The sequence below is a fragment of the Gavia stellata genome, chromosome 4, assembly GCF_030936135.1.
Source record: "Gavia stellata isolate bGavSte3 chromosome 4, bGavSte3.hap2, whole genome shotgun sequence".
Classification (NCBI taxonomy): Eukaryota; Metazoa; Chordata; class Aves; order Gaviiformes; family Gaviidae; genus Gavia; species Gavia stellata.
Window position 1 is genome coordinate 53008106 of NC_082597.1, and position 21964 is coordinate 53030069.

Genomic DNA, 21964 nt, shown 5'->3' on the forward strand with positions numbered 1-21964 from the left:
AGTAGCTGCTCTTTGCTAACTCTGCAGCTCACTATAGTATTTTACAGGCTTAAGAAACAATGAATGAACAACACTGTTAGGATTCCTGAACAGATACCGTGACACAGGGAGAAAGCCATCAGTAAGGTTAGTAGGTCTTTCAAAGCATTGTTGCCACAGAGTTCTGTGTTTTAAAGACATAACAGTGCTGCACAGTAGTTGTAATTTACCATTATAAAGCCTCACAGAAAACCTTACACAGATTATTCCATCTAAAGGTGTGACAAACTTTTTGCAAGGCATCAGCAATATTTCTGGGCATTACTTGCTTCACTGCATTTACCTCTTTAAATATTGATTATGTAAAAAAAAAAAAAGAAAAGCACTATAATTTACAAAAATCATAGAGGGAATACATTGAGATAAGTATTAAATCGCTACTGCAGTTTGACTAACTCTTGTTTAACTCTTACCTGGAAACCACAATTTTATTCCTTCCTTTGGAGCAGGAAAGGAAAGCTGAAGATATGTCAGTCTTGGGTCTTGCTTTCTTCATGAAAGCAAACTCTAAAGGTAAGAACAACGTTTTATGCCTTAACACTGTTTTATTGTACAAAACAAGCAATTTATTAAATATAGCATCTGTCATCCTTCAGAAAGACAAATAAATACATGTACAGAGACGTGTTTTCTCCTTACATTCTAGCTTGTTCCTTGATATCAGTATGACTTTTCTGTCCTTTTCAAAGGAAGAGGACAAATCTCTAGTTAAGTTTCGGTGTGCTTCTAAATGAAGCCTTTAAATATTGTCTTTCTTCTTAGTAGTACACATGATGGAGTTAACCCTCCTCAAACACTAGTATTCTTTAGGCAGTTACCTTTCACACTGATCAATTCATGTCTGAAATCTTGGTTATTTCATCTTTCATATCTTTGATCTCCATTTGAACTCTTGTTAGATTGGCCAATTTCTTATTCAGTAAAGCAATTTCCTTCTCCCGTCGTAATACATCCTCCACTAATCTTCCTATTCTCACTGTTAGGTCATTTATTAATGGTTCCAAGATGGCAAAATCCTTTTTAAGTTTGTACATCTTGGGTTTTAAATCATTTGCAAATGTAACTGTCTTCAGAACTTTTGCTCTGTCACCTTCGAGATTCAAAAGTCTATCCGAATGCTTGTTAAAATCACTCCTTAACTCAGATAATGCTGTCTTAATTTGCTCAATTTTTCTTGTATTACTGGATGCCAAGCTTTGTAGTTTTGTACTTCGGTCGATGCTACTGGTGAGCAAGTCACCTATATTTTTTACTATCTTCTTTTCACCTTTTTCTACTTTATATTCTAGTGTTTGCAAAGAATCTGTCAACGCAGTCATATCTGAGACTAGGCCTGAAATGCGCCTTATGTCAGTTTTTACTGTCACAATCATCAAAGTTGTGTTTTTTGCTGCAGAAGCTGCATTCTGTTCAACGCTTGAAACTGCATGAAAAAGAGTTGTTAAATTCTTCTGCAGTTCTTCTTGTTTTTTAATTATGCTGTTAGACCATATTTTCATTGCATAAATATCTTCCTGCAGATGTTTAATGTAAGAAATTGTTTGAAGATCTTCCAGCTGTTTCATTAAATTCCAAGTCTTTTCACACTAGAGGGATACAAATAAAAATATTTGACAAGATTTCTAGCTTAACAACTCACATCAAAATTAGTGCTCTACTCTTAATGAAATATCTTACTATTCTGAGATTGAAATAAAGCGCAAACCCTGTCTTTAGGAAATAAACTTCTATTGCAACAGAACAAAAATTTTCTTTTTTTTTTTCTTTCAGTATACATAACAAATTCAAATGTTACTACTTTTTTCTATTATAACAAAAATTGCAGGAAGGTGCTATATGACTTTCCAGCATGACCTCTGAAAACACAAGTCATCAAATGCAGTCTTCTTCTGATTTACAGAAATTTTTGTATTAAGCCTACAACCTGCGTGATCCAGAAAGACACATGTAGGAAGGTATTCAGAAACATTTTAGAAAGATGCCTACTTTAAAATCCAAAAATCATGGACCATAATTAAATGATGTGTTTTTATTTTGGTAATCATAATATGTATTTTGAACACGGTGTTCACAGAAGAAAAAGCTGAAGGAATTAGGCATGGTTCCCTTTTGTTTAAATAGCCACCAAAATACTTCACAGGAAAAACATTACTTAAGCCTTCCTCCATAAAAGTTATGTTAATGGGGGACCACTGACGCTTAGTGTTGGATTTTTGGCTGAACTTGCTAGTTCACTTTTTTGGGGTTTTTTTCATGATTGATTCTTGGTTTTCAAATTTGAGAGGAAGAAAGGAAAATACCTGAGGGATACCATCTTGTTCAATCCCCAATAAGTCAGTGTAGAACTGGGAGAGAAAAAAACCCCACTAAACGGGCAAGCTGAAACACCTTCTAAGAGGCTATAATTAGTTTCATACTAATCCTTTTCTTGACACTAGTAGTAAAAATATCACCAAAGAAACAAATATTTTTAACTTTTTGATAGTGTTGGTCATTTCTCACTAGCACAGAACTGTTTGCTTAAAAATGAAATACCAAAATTTAGGTTGTGGAGAGTTGTGCTGGTTTCCTAGTTAATGCCCTCTAAGGATGAGGATTTCTTATTCAATCTTGTGTACAATCAGCTTTCAAGAGGGTTGAGGTTGATGAAAGACATTAAATCAGGGAGCATACCACTGGTAATTTAGCCACCTTTCCCCAAAAATATATGAAGTAGAAAGACACTGGAACATACTTGTGAATAGTATTTAAAAAACATTTCCGTATAGAATAGTATTTCTTAATGGAACAGTGAACACTAAAGTATTTATTCCGTATCCTTGCTGGAAGAGCAATTTATTTTGAATTAGATTATGCACCAGGACAGGGAAATTCACTACAATACATTTTTATTGAATATGACAAGAGGAAATGGCCTCAAGTTGCACCAGGGGAGGTTTTAGACTGGATATTAGGAAAAATTTCTTCACTGAGAGAGTGGTGAGACACTGGAATAAGCTGCCCAAGGAAGTGGTGGAGTCACCATCACTGGAGGTGTTCAAGGAACGTGTGGACATGGCATTGTGGGACATGGTTTAATGGGCATGGTGTTGTTGGTTGATGGTTGGACTTGATGATCTTACAGGTCTTTTCCAACCTTAGTGATTCTGTGACTGTAAACAGATACAAATCTATACATATAAAGTCATAAATATATGAAACGGAAAGATTTTATAACATTGAGAAATGCTGGTAATAGTCTCTTGAATGGGCAGCATTAACTGTTTAGTGAATATTTCAGTAGAGTTCTAGATAACTTAAGCCTGATTGAGTCATAAATGTTGTGGGTTCATACTGTCAAATAAGAAATCTCCTTTCCTCAGTTCAGGAACTGGAAATTATCAAGGCATTAAGTCTGTAGACACAAATTTATGGTGTTCCCAAGATTCAAATGTCAATGAACAGCTACCAGGCCTATTAGGTAGTATTGCATCCTGTGTAAGTAGGTCTATTAGATCTATGGATAAATTAGATATTCCCTGCCCCCAAGTACATAACTCCATGGCTTTCATTAATTGCTTTTGCAGCTCTTGGTTCACCAAATTTTGGGAAACAGTGTCAGCAATGCTGGTTTTTTCCCCTTTGAAATACAAAGCAATACCAGACATGTCATGTAATGCCTAACAGAGAACATTCTACAGAAGAAAAAGTTATAAAACTTGTTTCTAACAGCACCATAACAAACAAACAAAAAAAACCCAACCCAAAAAACTCTCAAACGAATACAGTGACTGATCACACCAAACTTGCAAATTAAATGATGGAAGAATCCAACAGGAGTCTCTGTTAATAACTTCAGTCTATATGTAGTCCAACAACTTCAATGGCAGAACAAAACTATGCCAGTGATTTTAGAAAGTTTGAAAAGACTGGAAATGAGGTCTAAGGAGGCTATTTGCATGGAGTCAAAGAAATAAAAGATAACACCAGCTGCTATGAAACCCCCTGCATATAAATACCAGTTCAAGAGAAGGTTCTCAGTAAGGGGTACTTTACTAGTGTTTTCTGTAATGCTGTTGTATACAAGCTTCAGCTGTTAAAAACATACTTAGTGCCTTCCTGCACATAATAAAATATGTAGATCCCAGTAGGAACTCTAACATTGAGAAGTCTGTACCATAAGCACAAAACCATTATGGTATATAATATACTAAAAGCAAGTTGCATGTATATCTGCCTAGAGATATGAACTTAATTGTTCAATGTGTTACAAGTCCATAGAATATAATACAAAAAGTAAAAATATAAAAAAACCACAGTAGTGAGAACTAAATATAAATTTTAATTTGCTGTCTCCAGTTTTAATTTTTTTCCTTAAATATAAATATTTTGCTTCAAATTCCATTTTAAAAATATTTTAATAAGCTGAAAATAATCCTTAATTTAAGAAAATACTCCAACACAGTATTTCTCACTCTCTATCCTCTTTAAGTTTGCCTTTCAGTCTGATCCAATGCCTGTTTAAATTGGTGACAATATTTCAGCTACCCTTAACATACGTTGGAGTCACATTATTTATAATAAATTAAAGTGCTCTTTCATCCATGGAAACCCTAAATCTGAATTCACTTATCCCCATTCTGGTCATTTTCTAAGTTACAGCTTTCTAAAGTAATTTCTGTTACTTCTGAAGATACTTTTATGTCATGCACTACTTCTAAAACCACTATTTCATTTTGCACTTTCAATATGCTGTCATTGTACTGAATGCCTTCAAGAGCCTTTTGCAGCATCATCGTATCAGAAACGGTTTTCAACATAGCATTTTCCACAGTATATAGCTGTGTTGTCAAGTCCTCTATCTTTTTCTCCATGCTTAGCAATTCAGCTGATAATCTAAGAATAGAGTGAACAGCATTTTCAATTGTTGGCAAATGGGTCTTGCACTCCTCAATTTTAGGTTCATGGTTCGCAAGTTTCTGATTCAGGTCTGTGTCCTTGGCTACCAGACCATTCTGTTGTTCTTCTAGCTTTTCAACTGCCTTTGCCTGTAAGTGCAACTTTTGTTCAACTCTAGAGAATTCATCATCTTCTTGCCTTTTTAGTGTTTTAATATTTCTGGCTGTACTATCTTCCAGTTCTCTTACCCTTTCTGAAAGGGATTTAATTCTTTGGTCAACTTCATTAATTTGGGAAGTAACTTCTGTATGTATGAACTTTGCTTCAGATTTTAAACCACTAGTGGTTGTGTTCATTTCACCCAAGCTTCTTCTCCAGGAGTTTGTAACATTTTGGAACTTCTCATTAATGCTCTGCATCTTTATAGAGAGAGTCTGTTCATTGTTCTGAATATCATTTATGATGTTATGAAGAGAAGATATTTCCTGCTCAAACTCAGTCATCACAGAGATGGATGAGGCAGCTTCTGGTAGGACACTTTCAGAAGACTTGAGCTGCATTTATAACACAAAACAATGTCCATGTCTAAACAAAAGTAAGGATAGAAAACGACTTGCATTTATTTAACAGAGAATAATGTCCCTTACAAGCCACTTGGTTACAAAGCTCCAATATGATTTGTTTTCATATTTCATCTTTAAAATATTGTTGATTAACCTAGCATGAAAATGTCACAGAAAGGGTATGTTTGCTGTTGAATTTCTAAAGAATACATGTAATTTTCTTTGTTGTCAATCCCTGATTTTCCATGGTGGGTTTGTTTGGGTTTTTTTTGGTAAAATACATCACACTACCTAAATCCCATGCCACATTTTGCAATCTGAAGTGTTGTATATAAATATAACTACATCACGTATAAATGACATCATTATGAGATCAGTGCTAAAACATCACTGGCATAAGACATGCTGTACTCCCATCATTAGCTGTAAGATACAGGGGGTAATTCGGCAGCCAGCCCAAGTTTCTACTTGGTAATGTTACACGTAGGTAAGAAAACAAAATAGCAATGAAAAAATATTACTCTCACTTCATTATGTGTTTCATGTTATTAGAACAGGTCTACTACATAAAAATGCCTGTAAATTTTCTTCAAATCAATGTATATTACAATTATACACAGAACAGTACTGACAGAATGAAGTATGTGCATAAATGTAAGTTTTTAAAAATAGTTTAGTGTGTATAAAACAATACTGAGATACCTCGACTATATTCACATGCTTGAACAATGGTATGGACTGACACGTTCAGTCACATGAAATATTTTCCAAAGGCCTATTCATAGGCAAGTAGAACACACTATGAAAATTTATTTTAAAACAGTCAGTTAAATTTAACTAAATGACAACAAAGTAAAACAATGGCAAATGTTCACCAGAGATTATCCAATTAAGATGTTAATGATTACCTTTTCAGAAATTAAGCTAACTTTTTTGTCCACATCCAGGAATTTTTCAGCTTCTTGCTGCAAGAAATTGTACTTTTTTTCCATATCAGCAAACTGATTTGACTGCTGAAATAGGAACCTGCAAATTGCAAATAAATAAATAGTAAACATAAATGCATAATTAACATATATCAAGTGTTCCAGGACCTGATTCACAGCAATCTGTTACTGCAGGGATTTGTGTTCACAGAATTTGCTTGATCAATACATCAGAGAAAAAAAAAAAATAGGATTTAATGAAGTTGATCTGTCTTCTTACTGGCATTATCTTCCAATAGAGGTGAAAAAATAAGGAAACATGCATAGCTGTGCTTTGTTTTTACATTGTATGCCATTCAAACAGGAAAAATGTCCAATAAGACTGCTGATATAGGGAGGCCATTACATGCTCGTAATGCATTGCCTCGTAATATATTTTATGGATAAAATATTATTTAACTGGTGGAAATAAAACACACAAAAAATTTGGACTTTCTTGCAAAGCATCACAAAATCATGCGTAGAAGCCTTTGGATTTAGAAAGGCAGGTTAACTCTAATGTTTAATTGTAACCATCCAAGAACATATGGTGCATTGTGGTGAAGCTTGTATAGCTACTGTTATGATGATGCTAACTTTGTGAACAGACAGTAGAGATCTCAATCCTATACTTCATATACATTCTAGATTCATTTACTGTGAACTTGGGAGCTTTCTGAACTGTAAGCACTTTGTCCAGTTAAAAAGAAAATGAGACAACCAAGCAAAAAAACTTTAATTTTGCTGGATGTTTATTAATCCCAAAACAAGGTTTATTGTAGACTATTGCAGGGGTCCTCTCAGTAGTAAGAACAATTTTATCTAGAACAACAGAGATTATTTAAAATACTTGGGCTTTCATAAATTGATATTTTTTTAGTATATTGAGTAGCGATTCAAAGTTTCAAAATACCTACAATATTCTATACAGATTAAGTTAAACAATAAAAGCTAAAATGCTAGCTAGATAAATGCAAACCAGACATAAACAGATACACATAAAACAGTAAGCAGAAGTATCACTAATCATTTTACCCTAGTATGTTGTTCTGTTTCTCAAAGATTTATTTAGATAATAAAATCTGGGTGATGTTAAAATAAGAACAATTTCACCTTCATTTTCAGATTGACATCTAGAGTGTAATGATCTGGACTAATTTCTTGCACTAGAGTTCTGAGAATTTCATCATATCATTTCTGCAAGAAGCTCAGTTTCTGATGGAACCAAGGGTACTGATGCTGCCAAGATAGTCTAAAACATCTTTTACAAAGATGTTTGACCTTTACTTGAAGATTCCACCTGATGAACAATTTACCACACTGTTGAGCAAATTATTTACAGAAAACTTGACTTCACTTCTACTGTTGAATTATTTATTACCTGCCAAATGAGCCGTGTTGTACTTATTGTCAGATTAAGTTGCTCTTCACAGTTAGATGTAGTCTCCAAAGCAGGTATTTACAATTCACGAGCCAGGCACCTTTTAAACTTTCAACATGATAGAACAGATAGAGCTTCTATAATCCCTCACTGTATACCAATGTTTCCACACTTGTGAATACTGCTATTCTTTTCTTGATCCTTCTAGCTTTAACAAGTTTCTATAGTCACTTAACCCAAACACTATATTAAAATGTAACTAATCATATTGCCCATCACTGAATACAGTATAGAACACAAAAGAAAATATTAAAATCCACTTTAGAGGGTTACCTACCAGGTCAGCACCAGGCAAACAGCAAGGGAAATTATGCTCAAGCTTGTCTGTGACTCCATCCAAAATGAACTCCAATTATTGCTGGTCCTGGGACTGGCCAGCTTCCCACAATTACTGTGCTTCTCAGCCTTTTGTGAACCATCATTGGTCTTGGATGAAGAAACACCTTTTTTCCTCTGCTTAACTTCAGACATTTTGTGTTTTCAAAAAGCAGAAGCAAAAGAACAAACTAGGAAAAAAAAACAAAACCAAAGATGACTAGTTACTTCTAAACATTCCCAAATATAACCTTTTGCCCTTTAGTTATACAAATACACTCCCAAAACATTTCCTTCAGTGTTTACTGTGCTTTCCACTTATGTGAACTTCGTAAAATGTCATAATACTTTCGTAAGACTTCGTGAAAATTTGTTTTCTATACTGTAGAGCACTGCTTTCATATTTTTTCACTGAACTGACTTTTCAAACTTTAGCTAACTTTACCTTTCCAGAAATATTTCATCTGTTGTATAATAAGCCATTTTGAAGATATGTTTAAAATCAAACTGAAAGCATTATCTTTCTCTCTATAGTTGATTACTATCACAATTTCATCAGCAATTTCACTATTCTGTTTTACTTGTAGATTTTTAAAAAAAAATATTATTACCTACTCCACATTAAAGGGGAAAATTAATTTTCTCATTTTTAAAAATGGGATTGCAAATCAAGCTTTAATGTAGAAATAGTTCTGTTGTAATGATTTCATGTCATCTGTAAAACCACAGACATCAGTTACTACAATGCCATTAACAGAAAAATACAGAAGATTAATGAAATAACGCATCTAGATAAAAGAAAAGGTATAATTTCCTCTTTGCTAAAATTAAGGTCCGAATAGATCCAGGCAATAGGAATCTCCAGTTTCAAAGAGTACAAAAGCTCATATTCTCACCAAGCGGAAGTACAGAGCAGAATTTTTAAGCTGAAAGATCTTCCACCATACCGCTCAAAATAGACTACATCCTTGGTTGATTTGGCTTAGCACAGTTTGAGACAAAAATGTGCTTCTTTCTGGATCATTCTGCAGTATTGCTGCTTAGTCACATGTCAAAATATAAATATTGGAGATACTTACATAATTACATACATGTGTAAAAGGCATTGTTTAAAATCTAAATCTGTCACAAGAGCATGAAGCTTAGAGCTGTCTGTGAGTCACAGTACTAGGAAGCATGCTCTGAGTTTGAATTACATAGGAAAAAAACACCTCTTGCTCTCCAAAAAATAGCATAAATGCTATTTTGTAACTTTTAAAACACCTTTGGAATTGAGAGCACATATTATGAAGTTAAAATAAAAAAAAAAGATATCTCAATGGTAGTTAGGGAAATAGGTTAACATAGGAACAAGAAGTCAGCTTCAACACGGACAACTTCAGAGCGCAACCCCGTGCGGTACAGAGGAGCGAGCCGCGGCTCCCCAGGGAGACCCCCCGAGCCTCCCCTACCCTTCCTCGCCACCTCTCTCCCCGGCCCCCGGCCCAGCCCTGCCTGCGCTCGGCCCGGGGCTCCGAAAGTGACCGACTGCCCCCTCACATCCAGGGCACTTCCACATCCCCTCCACCCTCGGGGCTCCCAGGAAACTCCCCCAGCCCAGGAGTCCCCCGCCCACCCTCGCAGCCGGCCTGCGGGAGGCCACCCGCTCCCGGCGAAACCCTTTCTTCCGCGGCCCTGTCGTTCCAGCGGCCGCCCGCGGCGCCACCGACCCCCAGCACTGCGGGCCGCCTTTCCCCCTCCCTCGGCAGCCCAGCACCCCGTCCAGCCGCTGCCACGCTCCTCCACCGGGCCACCCTCCGTACCCTCAGCGCTTCCTCCGGCCTCAGCTGCAAGGCGGAGGAGGCGGGAAGGGCCGTTACCACGTTTACACGCCCCGGAGCCCAACCTCCGGCCTGGGCCAGCGTCTAGCGCCTCGCGTCTAGCGCCTCGCCCCTGGCAGCCGCTGGCAGCCCAGCTGCAGCGGCCGCTGCCTCAGCCTGCGGCGCGCCACGTCAGGCGCGCGCCCGCTGCCACTACTCCGCCGAAGCAAACAAGTGGATCCCGCACGCGCACCCCAGACTCTGCGCCGGCGCGGTAGCGCCGGGCTTTGTTCCGCGCGGGGCGGGCGGGGGCTGGGCTGCTGCCAGCCGCTGGGGAGGGCAGTGGGCCGGCCCAGCCCGGCCCGGCCCGGCCCGCCCCTTCTCCCACCCCCGGGCCCGGAAGGAGGAAGTGGTCGTGGTGCGCCGCTTTCGCGGAGCGGGCTAGCGGCGTTTCCTCAGGGCGAGGCGAGAACTTGTTCCCGGCGGCTCCTGACAGCCCCGCGGTACCCGCCAGGTGAGCGGCCGTGGCAGAGGGGGGACAGGAAGGGTCGTGCCCGGGCGGTTTTGCCGCGGCATCCCTGAGGCTGACTGCAGCCCACGGCCTCGGAGTCCTCCGCAGCGGAGGCGGCTGGCACCCCCGCCTCGGGGGGAAAGTTGCGGAGGTGGCCAGGCAGGGCCCCGCGGCCCGGCGGGGTGGGGGTCAGCGGCCGGTCTGAGTGCTCCGGTTTCTGTTTCGTTCTCGCTGCCGCTGGTAACGGCGGCTCCGGTGAGGCGTGTCAGGGTGTGAGGTAACCCTTTGTTTTGTGTGTTTGTGGCTTGGTTTTGTGGCGTGTTTTCTTTTTGTAGTTGCTTTACCTGTATAATAATAATAATAATAATAATAATAATAATAATAATAATAATAATTATTATTATTATTATTATTATTATTAACGTGGACTTTTTCGACTGGGAGTAGCAGAGAGCTTTCACGTCCTCTTCCTAAGCGGTGCGGTAGAGTAAAGGTAGGGTGGAAGACTTTCCTGACCACATAATTTTCTGTGAAAATAGGAAATTCTGTCAGTATGGTGGAAGATGCGCTCCGTCACGGGCTCATCTGAAGGCAGCTGTTCTGCATCTACCTGGCTCCTGAAGGAGGGAGTGAAGGAAAAGGTGAACACTTTCGCAGGCAGCTGCAGAGTTGCTCTGTGGAGGAGCTTGCAATTGCCTACGGAGCCTTCGGTCGTTGCACAGGAGTGTGATCAGAGAGATCATTTTGATCATTGGGGACTCTCAGGGGCAGCTGCTCAGTACTGAAAAACTTGTACGTGGTAGAAAACAGTTTTTGCCTTATATTGTCTTCAGGCAATTTTTTTTTATGACATAGAGGAAGAATGCAAATTTATAGTTGTGTATCAGATGCTGACGAAGGAAGGTGTAGCTCAGTTGTTGGCTGTGTTGGGTGCTCCATCTTCCATCATGTGTCGAGATCCGAGTGTACTTTTATGGAGTCAGAGACAAAATTGAGTTTATCTTACGGGATTTGGTACACAGCGAGTTTATTTTCTCTTGTAGTTCTGTCCAGTGCCATCAGCCATAAGCCCAGTTCTCTTTCTCATCCTGTTGTCCCAATCACATGATCCAAGGATTTAAAAAATTTGAGGGATGTAGTGGGAGGGGAGAAGACTTTTCATGGAGACATTTAGCAAGTTCCTAGTATATGAGAAACTTGCACAGACTTTGATTCTTTAGTTCTGCAAGTGGTCATAAGTATAAATTCATAGAAATGCGGAAAAGGTCTCATTTTTTTTTTTTTCTCCCAAATTAATAGGACATATCTGCTTTTTAAATGAAAACTTCCATTCATGTAGTGAGCACAAGAGTTTTACTATGAGTCTAATTAGTTGTTAAAGATGAAAATTCTTTTTATAGCTGCTTTATATGCCTCCAGGTGGAGCAATCAGAGAAATACTGTACTCAGATTAATTGTAATAAATAATGCTCAGCTGGATGTTTGTATTAAACATAATAGCATATGGCATATAAATAATATTTCAAGAATACTATTCATATTCATGGTAGCTTGCAAACTATTACAACTTAACTATTGATATGCCTTTTTTTACTCTGTTGAAAAGGAATGATATTAGATTTTCCCAGTGTTTTCTTGATGATACTGTTACTGTCCAGTCAAGCTGGACTAGTGGGTCCTAAACAGTGTAATTAAATTCATATAACAATAGTATGAAAGTCTCTTTATCAAGACAGAAAGTAAAAAAAAAACAACTAAATTTTTTAGCTTTCTGCAGTTTGTAGTATGAGCTTGCCTGAAACTTCACTAATGCAGCTGCTCTACTACTTTTTCTGACTTTAACACCAAAATTCATAATCTATTTTACAAGTCTCTTCCTTGTACTTTTAAGTTATGTTCTGATTCTGCCTTGACTTTTTTTTTTAAACACTGAAGAAATATGGATGTGAAGAGTAGAAATTATTTACTTATGAATCGCCAAGCATTGGAAAAAGACATCAAGACCTCTTATATTATGGATCGTATGATTTCTGATGAAGTACTGACATTACAGGAGGAGGAGAAAGTGAAACAACAGGTAGAATTGTCTCTCACTGTATTTTATCTTCCTAGTCTGCTCGCGTGTTTTATCGTTGTTTTAAAAAATAATACTTTCTGTCTGTCTCATTTCTGGATTCAGCAAATTCTTAAGCATATGCCTAGCATGCAGTTTTAATCGCACTTCATAAGGTTGAGTTAAGGGCTTGGTCAAGTTGAAGGCTGTTTCACAGTTGAAGGCTATAAACGCAGTCTATAATCAACAGAGTGATAGATTAGATGATTTCTAAGGTCTCTTAGTTTTTTGTAACATCTCTTTTAATGTTTTTTTCTCTAGAATACACAGAAGGAGCGAGCAGCTATGTTAATAAACATTATTCTTACAAAAGATAACAATTCATATAGATCCTTTTATAATGCTCTGCTTCATGAAGGGTACAGAGATCTTGCTGCGCTTCTTCAGGACGGCATCCCTGCCATCTCCTCTGGTAATGGGAAAAGTTCAATGGATGGAATGACTTCATACGGTCAGTATAACTACAGCAATCCCTGTGTTTGAAAGTAAAGACAAGTTGTGTTTTTTATTCCTTACTAAGTGACTATCTATAATACCTGTTCCAATGAAAAAGGAGTAGTTGGTGCATTCACTTGTTCACTTGTTTTGGTACTGTAGGAGTCAGTATTCCTGTATTTCATACATTTAATATGGCAGGAGAGTTAAAACAATTATGACTTCTGTAGGTCATCTTGAAAATTTCATATTTAGTAATGTTTATTTTAAAAGATGGGGAAACCTGAAGCTCTTGCAGATTTCTCTAAATTGTAACATTTTTGTTGTATGTAAAGACTCCTATTTGTATATATATTAAAGAAGCTGAATCTAACATAAAAAGTTGTAGCCTCCAAAATTCTGACATTTTTCTTGAAGAGTAATCTGCAATCTCTCAGCCTACATTCCAGTAGTTGATCTAGTTATTAGGTTGCTTAATTCTCTCCACCAGGTCTTTTAGTTACCCTACACAAGTTCCTAACTTTTACCTACCTTGTCATCAGTATCATCTTTGATTGACATTGGTAGTTTCTAATGGGAAGAGCCCTCTAACTGCATAGACTAAATGCCATATTTACTGTCATTCTGCATTTTAAGCAGTGTCATAGACACCTTGAATTTTGGTTACTTCAGTAAGATTTCCCAAAGCTTATCAGTATAATGTGGCACTGCATATGGCCACATTGTAGCCAGCAGTGAACAGCTAAAGTGCACGTTTCCTTTCCTGCTGTGCATTACTTACTCTATTGCAAGTCGTGCTATCATAGCTTAAATCAAAGGAAGTCTTGCTTGGACCACAATACTGTGCTGTTAACTAAAAAGTAAAAGCTTTACACAGAATGCTTTGTTTTCTGCTGCATCCTTTGGGGCAGTAACTTCTGGCTGAGAATTTAGGTGGGAAGCTAATTACCTGTTAAGTAATTTATTTCCAAAAAGCAATATTTTTTCAGTATTTGGTTTTGTGAGTCCAGTAGTTTTTAGAGCATTTGTATGGGACACAAGTCTGGTGGGGAGCCCACTAGTTATTTGAGGTGGGGAGTTGTTTGGTTTGGTTTGAAGAGGCATCACATTTAGAAATTACTTTTTATTTTCATGTTTCTTGTTTTTAACTTTAGTTAAGACAATTCTCTGCGAAGGAGGTGTACCACAGAGACCGGTTGTGTTTGTCACTCGGCCAAAACTGGTAGATGCTATTAAACAGAAACTGTGCTGCTTGGGAAGCGATCCAGGCTGGGTCACAGTTTATGGAATGGCAGGTTGTGGGAAGACTGTTTTAACAGCAGAAGCTTTAAGGGATCATCAGCTCTTGGAAGGTACTTTTAGAAAAACATCTATGTTTTTATAAAAATTACTACAGGTATACACGTACTGGACATATATGGCAAAGTATCTTATGTCATCTTGACAGTAATTTAGGATTTAGGTTTCTAAATTCCTCAGGTGCTTCTGAAATATGTGCTTGCAACTTACAGCTTTCATAACCATTTAGTGCTTTAGGGCCACTAAATATTTTACTAATTTATGGGAAAAGATTCTGAATAGCTCTTATTTTTTTCCGCTGCATAGGACACTTGGAGGCGATAGTGGGACTCAGGCATTAGAAATAATGATGTAGGGATAGAAACTACAGTATCCTCTGCTGCAGCTGACTCTTCTAGATGCCTTCTTGTTCACTGTTTGGCATAATTTTCATATCCCAGGCTGTGAACTCCTGCAATAGTACAGGGTGAAAGAAGTAAATGCTAAGTCAGATTAGCAGAAAGATGGACGCGGAAGGGGTTGTGAGGGACAGGCAGGAAGGCATGTAGAGGGAAGGGACGACAGCATCAGTGGCAGTGTGAATTCTCTGTGGGTACTTATCCTACAGAGCCTGTTCCTTTAAAAGTACAAAATAGTGGTCTTGTAGAACCATCCTTCTGTGTTAATGGTAGAGTTGCAAGGTTGGCTTGCAACAGACTTTACAGTTTTATATTTTAATTGAAAATGAGTTATTGATTGCTATTGTAAGCTGCTATTAAATATTTCTGATTTTAAATGTATAGTATAATTAATATTGCTTTTCTTGTTAGTTTACTTTCCAGGAGGAGTTCACTGGATCTCTGTTGGAAAACAGGACAAAGCAGGGCTCCTAATAAAACTTCAGAATCTCTGTAGTAGATTAGAACATGACTCTACTCTTTCACAAAGGCCACCACTTAACATTGAGGAGGCTAAAGATCGTCTTCGTTTGCTGATGCTACGGAAATATCCCAGGTGATGTCAGTAAAATTAAACACTAATCTTTTAACTGGTAAAACTTTGCAGAGTAACTTTCTGGTCTAATCATCTAAGGTGTCTGTGTTGTGGTTATCTCTGTGGTGTGGGTTTTTGTGGTGTTTTGTTTTTTTTTTTTTTTTAAACTAACTTCCTAACTCTTCCACATTTTGCTTTCCCTTTTTCTGTTTTACTGTAGATAATTGGGAAATGTTATTCAAGATGAAGCTAATAATACTTCTAGAATTTTAATTCTTGTGTAGGGGTTCCTGTTATAATTTTCTAAATTACTGACCTGCATATGATAAAAGAATAAATAAGTTCAGATAAGTGTGCAAAAGCTGAAGGGTAAATAGTTGCTAGAGGTAGGTGTATAATATACGGAGTATAACTGTCCCTGTTTAGATTTTTTTTTTTTAAATGGAGTAACTTAAGGCTTGTCCTGGATATGAATATATTTAGTAGGCTAATAAAGCTTCTGTTAACAAAATATGTTAACCAGGTGTGCAGGAGTCACATTTGCTTGAAAAATTATTAGTTGTTGAATAATGAAGGTTGTGAACGAACAGTTGGAAATAAGAATTGCTCTAACTTTCAGTGTTCTCATTGTGTGTGTAGAATGCTTCACTGATGTGTGAGGATCATACAGCAGTACAAGGATGCGTATCACTGCAGAAATCTTTTGCTTTCCAGAACAGATGATGTCTTTTTAAAGTGTTTGGTCTAGAGTTATCGAAGTGAAAGCAGATTTTCATGATATGATCAATTATTCCCAAGAAACTAATTGCTTTCAAATTCAGGAAAAGTGACTTGATTTAATCAAGCAGCTTCTCAGTCACTGCATGGCTTTTTCATCTTTGAGCAATAGTTTTTGTTATTTGTTGAGGATTTCATTACTCTCTGGGAAAATCTGTACTAACCTAAACAAGCCTGCACCTGAGTGAGGTGTCTCAGGAATAAGAGTCCAACCTTGTGATGTTTCTAGATGACATAGAGTAGAATAATACTGGCATTTTTGCACAAGGGGAAAAAAAAAATTCTTTCTTGCAAAGAAAAGATTTGAAAAACACTGCCAGGTCCTTCACAAGAAGTCTTTTCATTTTTTGTGGAAGTCTTATATGAAAAGTGCAAACAAGACACTTTCAACTGAAAGTGCAGGTTTCTCTGAAGTGTGTTAAGTGGTCATCTCCACTGACACAATTCTTGTTATTTTTTGTTCATTAACAAACAAAACAAAGCTCTTCAATACAGAAGAATTTGGATGTTTAATTCATGTGCAGCCTTACAGTCTGTTCTGAGTAGAGGGGAGAACTCTGTGCTATTTTCTTGTAAGGTGAATGGCATCATGGCATCTATGGCATCATGAACTGTTTCAGAAGTTGGCAGCTGCTGTGTAGCTAAGTAACATGACAGCCTAACATGGTTAATATGCTGTGCTATATTACATTGTTTGTAGTGCACAAAGTGAATCATTTAAGAGGTACTTACTGTGTTTTGTCAAAAGAGCACCCGCATGCTGAGGAAACTAAGGGGAAAAAAGAATATGCCAGCTTTGGAAACAGTTAGGCACTTGGTTTTATTTGAGAGCATTTCAATGCTAGCTGTGGCAGTGTCTTCCTTATAGAGTGCCAGATATCTCACGTAGGATGCTGTTGACCTGGCAATGTTCATTAATCTGTTTCAAGATAAAGTAACAGATGGTATATAGGAGTATTGCAGAAGATGACGGCAATTCAAGGAAAAGGGACAAGAATTGATTATAAAACTTTTAGTTGGACTGCTTTTTGCCATTTTGAAGCCGCGTTAATATGATCATGCTGTTCATCTTAGTCCTGTTCATCCTTTCCCTTCTCCTCCTCTATGCTAAACACTTTGAGCATGTTGCCAAAAATTACTCTAAAGGTAGGAACTTTGTATCTTTGAAAATTCTCTAAGTTTAAGAAAATTGACAGTTGGATAAAGAAGAGAAATCCAAGTAGGTGCCTTCATGGCAAAAGGGAGTATACAGAATGCATTGAAGGGAAACATATTTTGTTGTCTTGCAAATTGGCCAGCTTGGATACATGAGCTGGGAACAGGCTACAGCCTGTGCTGCATCCTGCCCAGTTAGGTATATGGGAGAATGTTGTAAGAACAAACTGAAAGTCTTGCTGGTGATGGTTTATCTGGAAAATCATAGTGGACATGGGAGGAGGTAGAGGGGAGTCTATTGGAGAGTGAGGTTCCTATGGCTTTGCTAGTTTTGCGGCTTGTGGACCTTGCTTTGTGCTGGAATTCTCTTTGGTGACAAAAAGTCATTTCAGCTATTTCTGGATTCAAATAGTCAACGCAGTACATTTCTTGGAAATAAAGTGTTAGTCAAATGAAAACTTTCAGAGCAAAATAGTGTTATGTATTTTGTTGGATTGTGGGTGAAGAAATTGAAGCTGTGATATTCTTTAAAGTAAGAAATTTCAGATTTAAATCTCCTGTGATTGTTATCACAGTGTTTTGGGTTTTTTTGCTGTTTTTTTAATTTATTTTTTTTAAAATATTCCTAACTAGGATTTAAGATTTGTTGGTGTGGTTGGGGAAGAAAGTCACTGGTACCAAAAGATTGGGAGGACTTTGAAGTTCTCAGATTAATTAAAAACAAAAAGTTAGGCTGTCATTCGTGGTGCCCGACATATTTTCAAGTGTGAAAATACCACAAAATTAGTCATTTATGGCTGTGATAGTATTCTTGTAAACCCTCTGATTTATCAAAAGGGTGTTAATAGAAGAATTGTATAAAAATGAAATATGAGTATCCAATATTTTCATACAACTTTGAAAATGTGGTATAATGTGTATGCACTTGTTTATGAAGAATAAAATACTTATTTTTAGGCATTGATGGGATAAGCATCATTTAGCTGAAGAAAAATGCAGAAGTCTTGGTATGCTTCGGTGGGAATTGGATAATTGAACGAATGATTAATGTAGCTGAAAACTCCATCCCTTCAAAAAAAATAAAGGCAGTAAATGTAAACAATTCACGGGATTGGGTTTCAATAACTTTCTTCCCTCCACAAAACACACAGAATGCAAACAACTGGTTTTTCTTTTAATAAATCTACTTGCCAGCCAGTCTTTTTGACTTCCTGCTCCCTTGGAACCAACCTTTTAAAAACAGTTTTCAGTAACTTCTTTGTCAGATGTAGGCAGGTGTAGGGAAGTCTACTACACATTATTCTGGTGAGATTCCACGTAGTAACCTACAAATGTGACTAGCCATAGGATCTGAATATGTAGTCACTATAAAATGTTGTTTATGTAAAAAAACCCTCATCATCCAAGGTAATTCCTTCACAAGAGGATTAGTCTCATACTGCTTTCTGAAGATACAAGAACAAAACTGAAAACTCTCGAGTCAAAAGGAAACTGAAATGATTTCTCCCACAAAGCTTACCATTAGCCTGTGTCAAGCAGAGTTGTCGTCTAGTCCCATACAACTTTTTTCTTCATTTATGGTATCTGATGACATGAAAAACAGAGTAAATATTTCTGGTTTTCCTATTATCTACTAATGGAAATGTTTCTCAAAACTTTATTGTTTACACTTCAATTGTAGCTTTAAAGCAATAAATGGTAAAAACTTATTTTTTGGAGATACTTGCATTCAGCTTTCTTTCACAGTGTTTAATGACCTCTTAAGATATTTTACACGTTAATATAAAAATTATACAGTGATACATTATGAATTCTGAAAATGTTATTTCATTATTAAAATGAAATACTGTATTTTAGCACTAACAGTTGATCTGAAATCTGCAATATTTCTTCTTGCACTAGATCTCTTTTGATCCTGGATGATATTTGGGATTCCTGGGTATTAAAAGCATTTGATAATCAATGTCAGGTTCTTATCACCAGCAGGGACAGGAGTGTAACAGATGCTGTGGCTGGTAAGGAACAGTTTCCTCTCCTGCACCACAGATTGTGTGTGTATATGTATGCAGTTTGTTCTTGTGAACTTTTAAAAGAATCTGATAGAATCTGTGTCTGCTAACTTGTGCTTAGTTGGCAAAGTTTTAGAATTCTGCTTTGTAACACTTCATGCTCTTTGTGAAATAGATGTTATATGTTATCCTGAAAGCTGTATGTCCACATTTTAGAGTGCAATGATTCTCAACAGGATAAATTAACCGATGTGACACTGCTGCTGTTAGACTATCTCTATGCTATTAAGCAGTCACTGCTATGACATGCCCATAATGCATTTGTAATTATTAGATTATAGTCCAATTTCTTTTGTCTCTCTAATGCAAACTTGATTCTGATAAGTAGAATTTATACTTTTCTTAGTACTAAGCATATAAAATACTGTACATAAAATCATGAGCCAGGTCCTTTGCTCTAGATTTTGCTTGGAAAATTTCCATAGGATTTTTTACATTCTTTTAATTTTTTTTCCATGTTTCTATGCCTAGGCATTAAATACGAGGTTCATGTAGAAAGTGGACTAGCACATGAGAAAGGATTGGAGATTTTATCCCTATTTGTGAATATGAAAATATCAGAACTGCCAGAACAAGCTAACTGCCTTGTAAGGGAATGCAAAGGTATACTTGAGGCTCTTTAACATACCATTTACCACCAAATGTATTTTTTTTCTGCTAGGTTTTGACGTAGAAAGAGGAGGGAACATTCTTTAATACTGTGTGCCTTAAGTAAAACATAAGTGTTTGTTAAATGCTTTTTGTTTTTTTTAAACTAAAAGGAAGTGTCTCACGTTGATTTTAAAGTAGTTTTCTTCAGTGTATCTTTCCCCCACCCCCCTATTACACTTAAATTTTGTGAGTTTGCAGATGTCTACATGGGTGACATGTTTTGTTTGTCTGTTCTCCACACCTCAATAATTTAATCAATGCATTGGGAAAATTACCTGATTTATTCAACCACTCGACTAAACTATTGGATTGTGTTCCTTGCAAACCTCTAAGATTAATTTAATCTTTTCCTTCAGGTTCTCCTCTTGTGATATCCTTGATAGGTGCATTATTACGAGACTTCCCTAGTCGTTGGGAATACTATCTCAAACAGCTGCAGAATAAGCAGTTTAAAAGAATAAGAAAATCTTCTTCGTATGATTATGAAGCCCTTGATGAAGCAATGTCCATAAGTGTTGAACAACTGAATGACAATTATAAAGACTACTATAAAGACCTCTCTATCCTCCCAAAAGATGTTAAAGTACCTACTAAGGTAATAACAGCAATGCAGAAGCCTCATCGTTTTTAGTGAGATACAGAAAATAACTTTAAAGAATTCATAAAATCTATAACTGTTGTGTATAACTTATGTTGTATGTAACTTAATAGTAATTGCTAGATCAGGTAGGTCGGGTCTGTAATTGTATCATGACTTCTATTGTCAGTAGTGAAACTAAAAAATTGTAACTGAATAGCTGTATTCATAATGTTAGGTTAATGTGCATTCCATATATAGATCTTTAATTAGATTGTAATTGAGTTCTCTGAAGGTTTAAAAACTGTTATGTGAAATTTGTCTCCTTTAAGAAGAAGATACGATCACCATAAATCAGAACAAATAGACAAAAGATTGGATAACTTGTATTATTTGCCCTAGAGTTTGGTATGGAAGAATTGGTAATTTACTGAATTTATTACAATTTGTAATTCATCTGTATTTGTTAGCGTGTGTTTTGTTGTTAGTTAATTGGTAGCCTTTTATGATATTCTTACAAGTCATATTACCCCTTAGTTCTGATTCTTTTCTGTCTTAATATGCTTTTTTAGGTTCTCTGTATTCTTTGGGATATGGAAACTGAAGAAGTTGAAGATATACTACAGGAATTTGTTAACAAATCGCTATTGTTCTGTGATCGTAATGGGAAGTCACTCCATTATTATTTACATGATCTTCAACTTGACTTTCTTACAGAGAAGAATCGCAACCAGCTTCAGGTAGGGTATTGGCTAATCTACTTTTAACTTTACTCTCCAAAGCTGGGCATTCTTCAGAACATACTCCTCTGTTAAATAGTATCCAGAGTAGCTTCATAGAATAAGTCTACAATGCAGTTAAACTGAATGATGACTAATTAAAAACATTTGTTTTCAACTTGAAACTGTGGAGTGATTTTGTGATGGTTCCATTTGGAGCGAAGAAACTAAACTGAGAGAAGACTCTATATCCATTATCTCTCTGTCAAAGACATTTCCAGCCAGGGATGGAATGTTCCACTGGTGATTCCAAAGGCATCGAGACTTACCAGAATAGGAAATTTCTTATTTAATAGAGAGAAGTGCTTTTTACTCGGGTTTTTTTTTCAATTTAAGGCAATACTTGCAGGGAAAGGACCTGTAAGTTGTGCCCCATAAATTTATCAGTTCTGAAGGACAGGGCAGAAAGAGTAGGTATGAATAAAAGGCAAATTTTTAGACTTGCTTTAGATCTACATATGTAAGGTTTTGTTTTTTTTTTTTTTATTGGCTACCCACATTTAGTGTAAAGAGTGATTTGATAGCTGTTCTCAACCTAAGAAGGAAGGTTAACAGCTTGCTTTTCTGTCTTTCAATATCCAGAGAGTGTTTCTGGAAAAGTCTTAAGCAATAAAATGTGTTAAGTG

At 37.0% G+C, this 21964-nt stretch overlaps 2 protein-coding genes across 6 annotated transcripts in view; one reads left to right on the forward strand and one right to left on the reverse strand.

Moving 5' to 3' along the window:
* Positions 1 to 578: 578 nt before the first annotated feature.
* IKBIP (IKBKB interacting protein) lies at positions 579 to 10090 on the reverse strand. 2 transcript variants are annotated; one of them, XM_059816553.1, is made up of 4 exons: positions 10061 to 10090; positions 8164 to 8392; positions 6389 to 6506; positions 579 to 1625 (listed from the first exon to the last, which is right to left on the reverse strand). In XM_059816553.1, exons 2-4 carry the CDS (start codon positions 8355 to 8357, stop codon positions 870 to 872), a joined length of 1068 nt encoding a protein of 355 aa, XP_059672536.1. In that variant the 5' UTR covers positions 8358 to 8392; positions 10061 to 10090; the 3' UTR covers positions 579 to 869. The 2 variants fall into 2 exon arrangements, with proteins under 2 accessions (XP_059672536.1, XP_059672534.1); XM_059816551.1 differs by lacking the exon at positions 579 to 1625 and adding an exon at positions 4378 to 5471.
* Positions 10091 to 12450: 2360 nt separating this feature from the next.
* The window catches only part of APAF1 (apoptotic peptidase activating factor 1), a 35977-nt gene continuing 26463 nt past the window's right edge, over positions 12451 to 21964 (forward strand). For 2 of the 4 annotated variants that reach the window (XM_059817223.1, XM_059817225.1), the window contains exons 1-9: positions 12451 to 12588; positions 12886 to 13036; positions 13788 to 13793; positions 14214 to 14411; positions 15168 to 15351; positions 19165 to 19277; positions 19803 to 19934; positions 20339 to 20577; positions 21132 to 21299. In XM_059817223.1, coding sequence (XP_059673206.1) covers positions 12451 to 12588; positions 12886 to 13036; positions 13788 to 13793; positions 14214 to 14411; positions 15168 to 15351; positions 19165 to 19277; positions 19803 to 19934; positions 20339 to 20577; positions 21132 to 21299 — 1329 coding nt within the window. Of the gene's footprint in view, positions 12589 to 12885; positions 13076 to 13787; positions 13794 to 14213; positions 14412 to 15167; positions 15352 to 19164; positions 19278 to 19802; positions 19935 to 20338; positions 20578 to 21131; positions 21300 to 21964 lie in introns of all 4 variants that reach the window. The other 2 variants (XM_059817222.1, XM_059817224.1) reach the window with 1 other exon arrangement.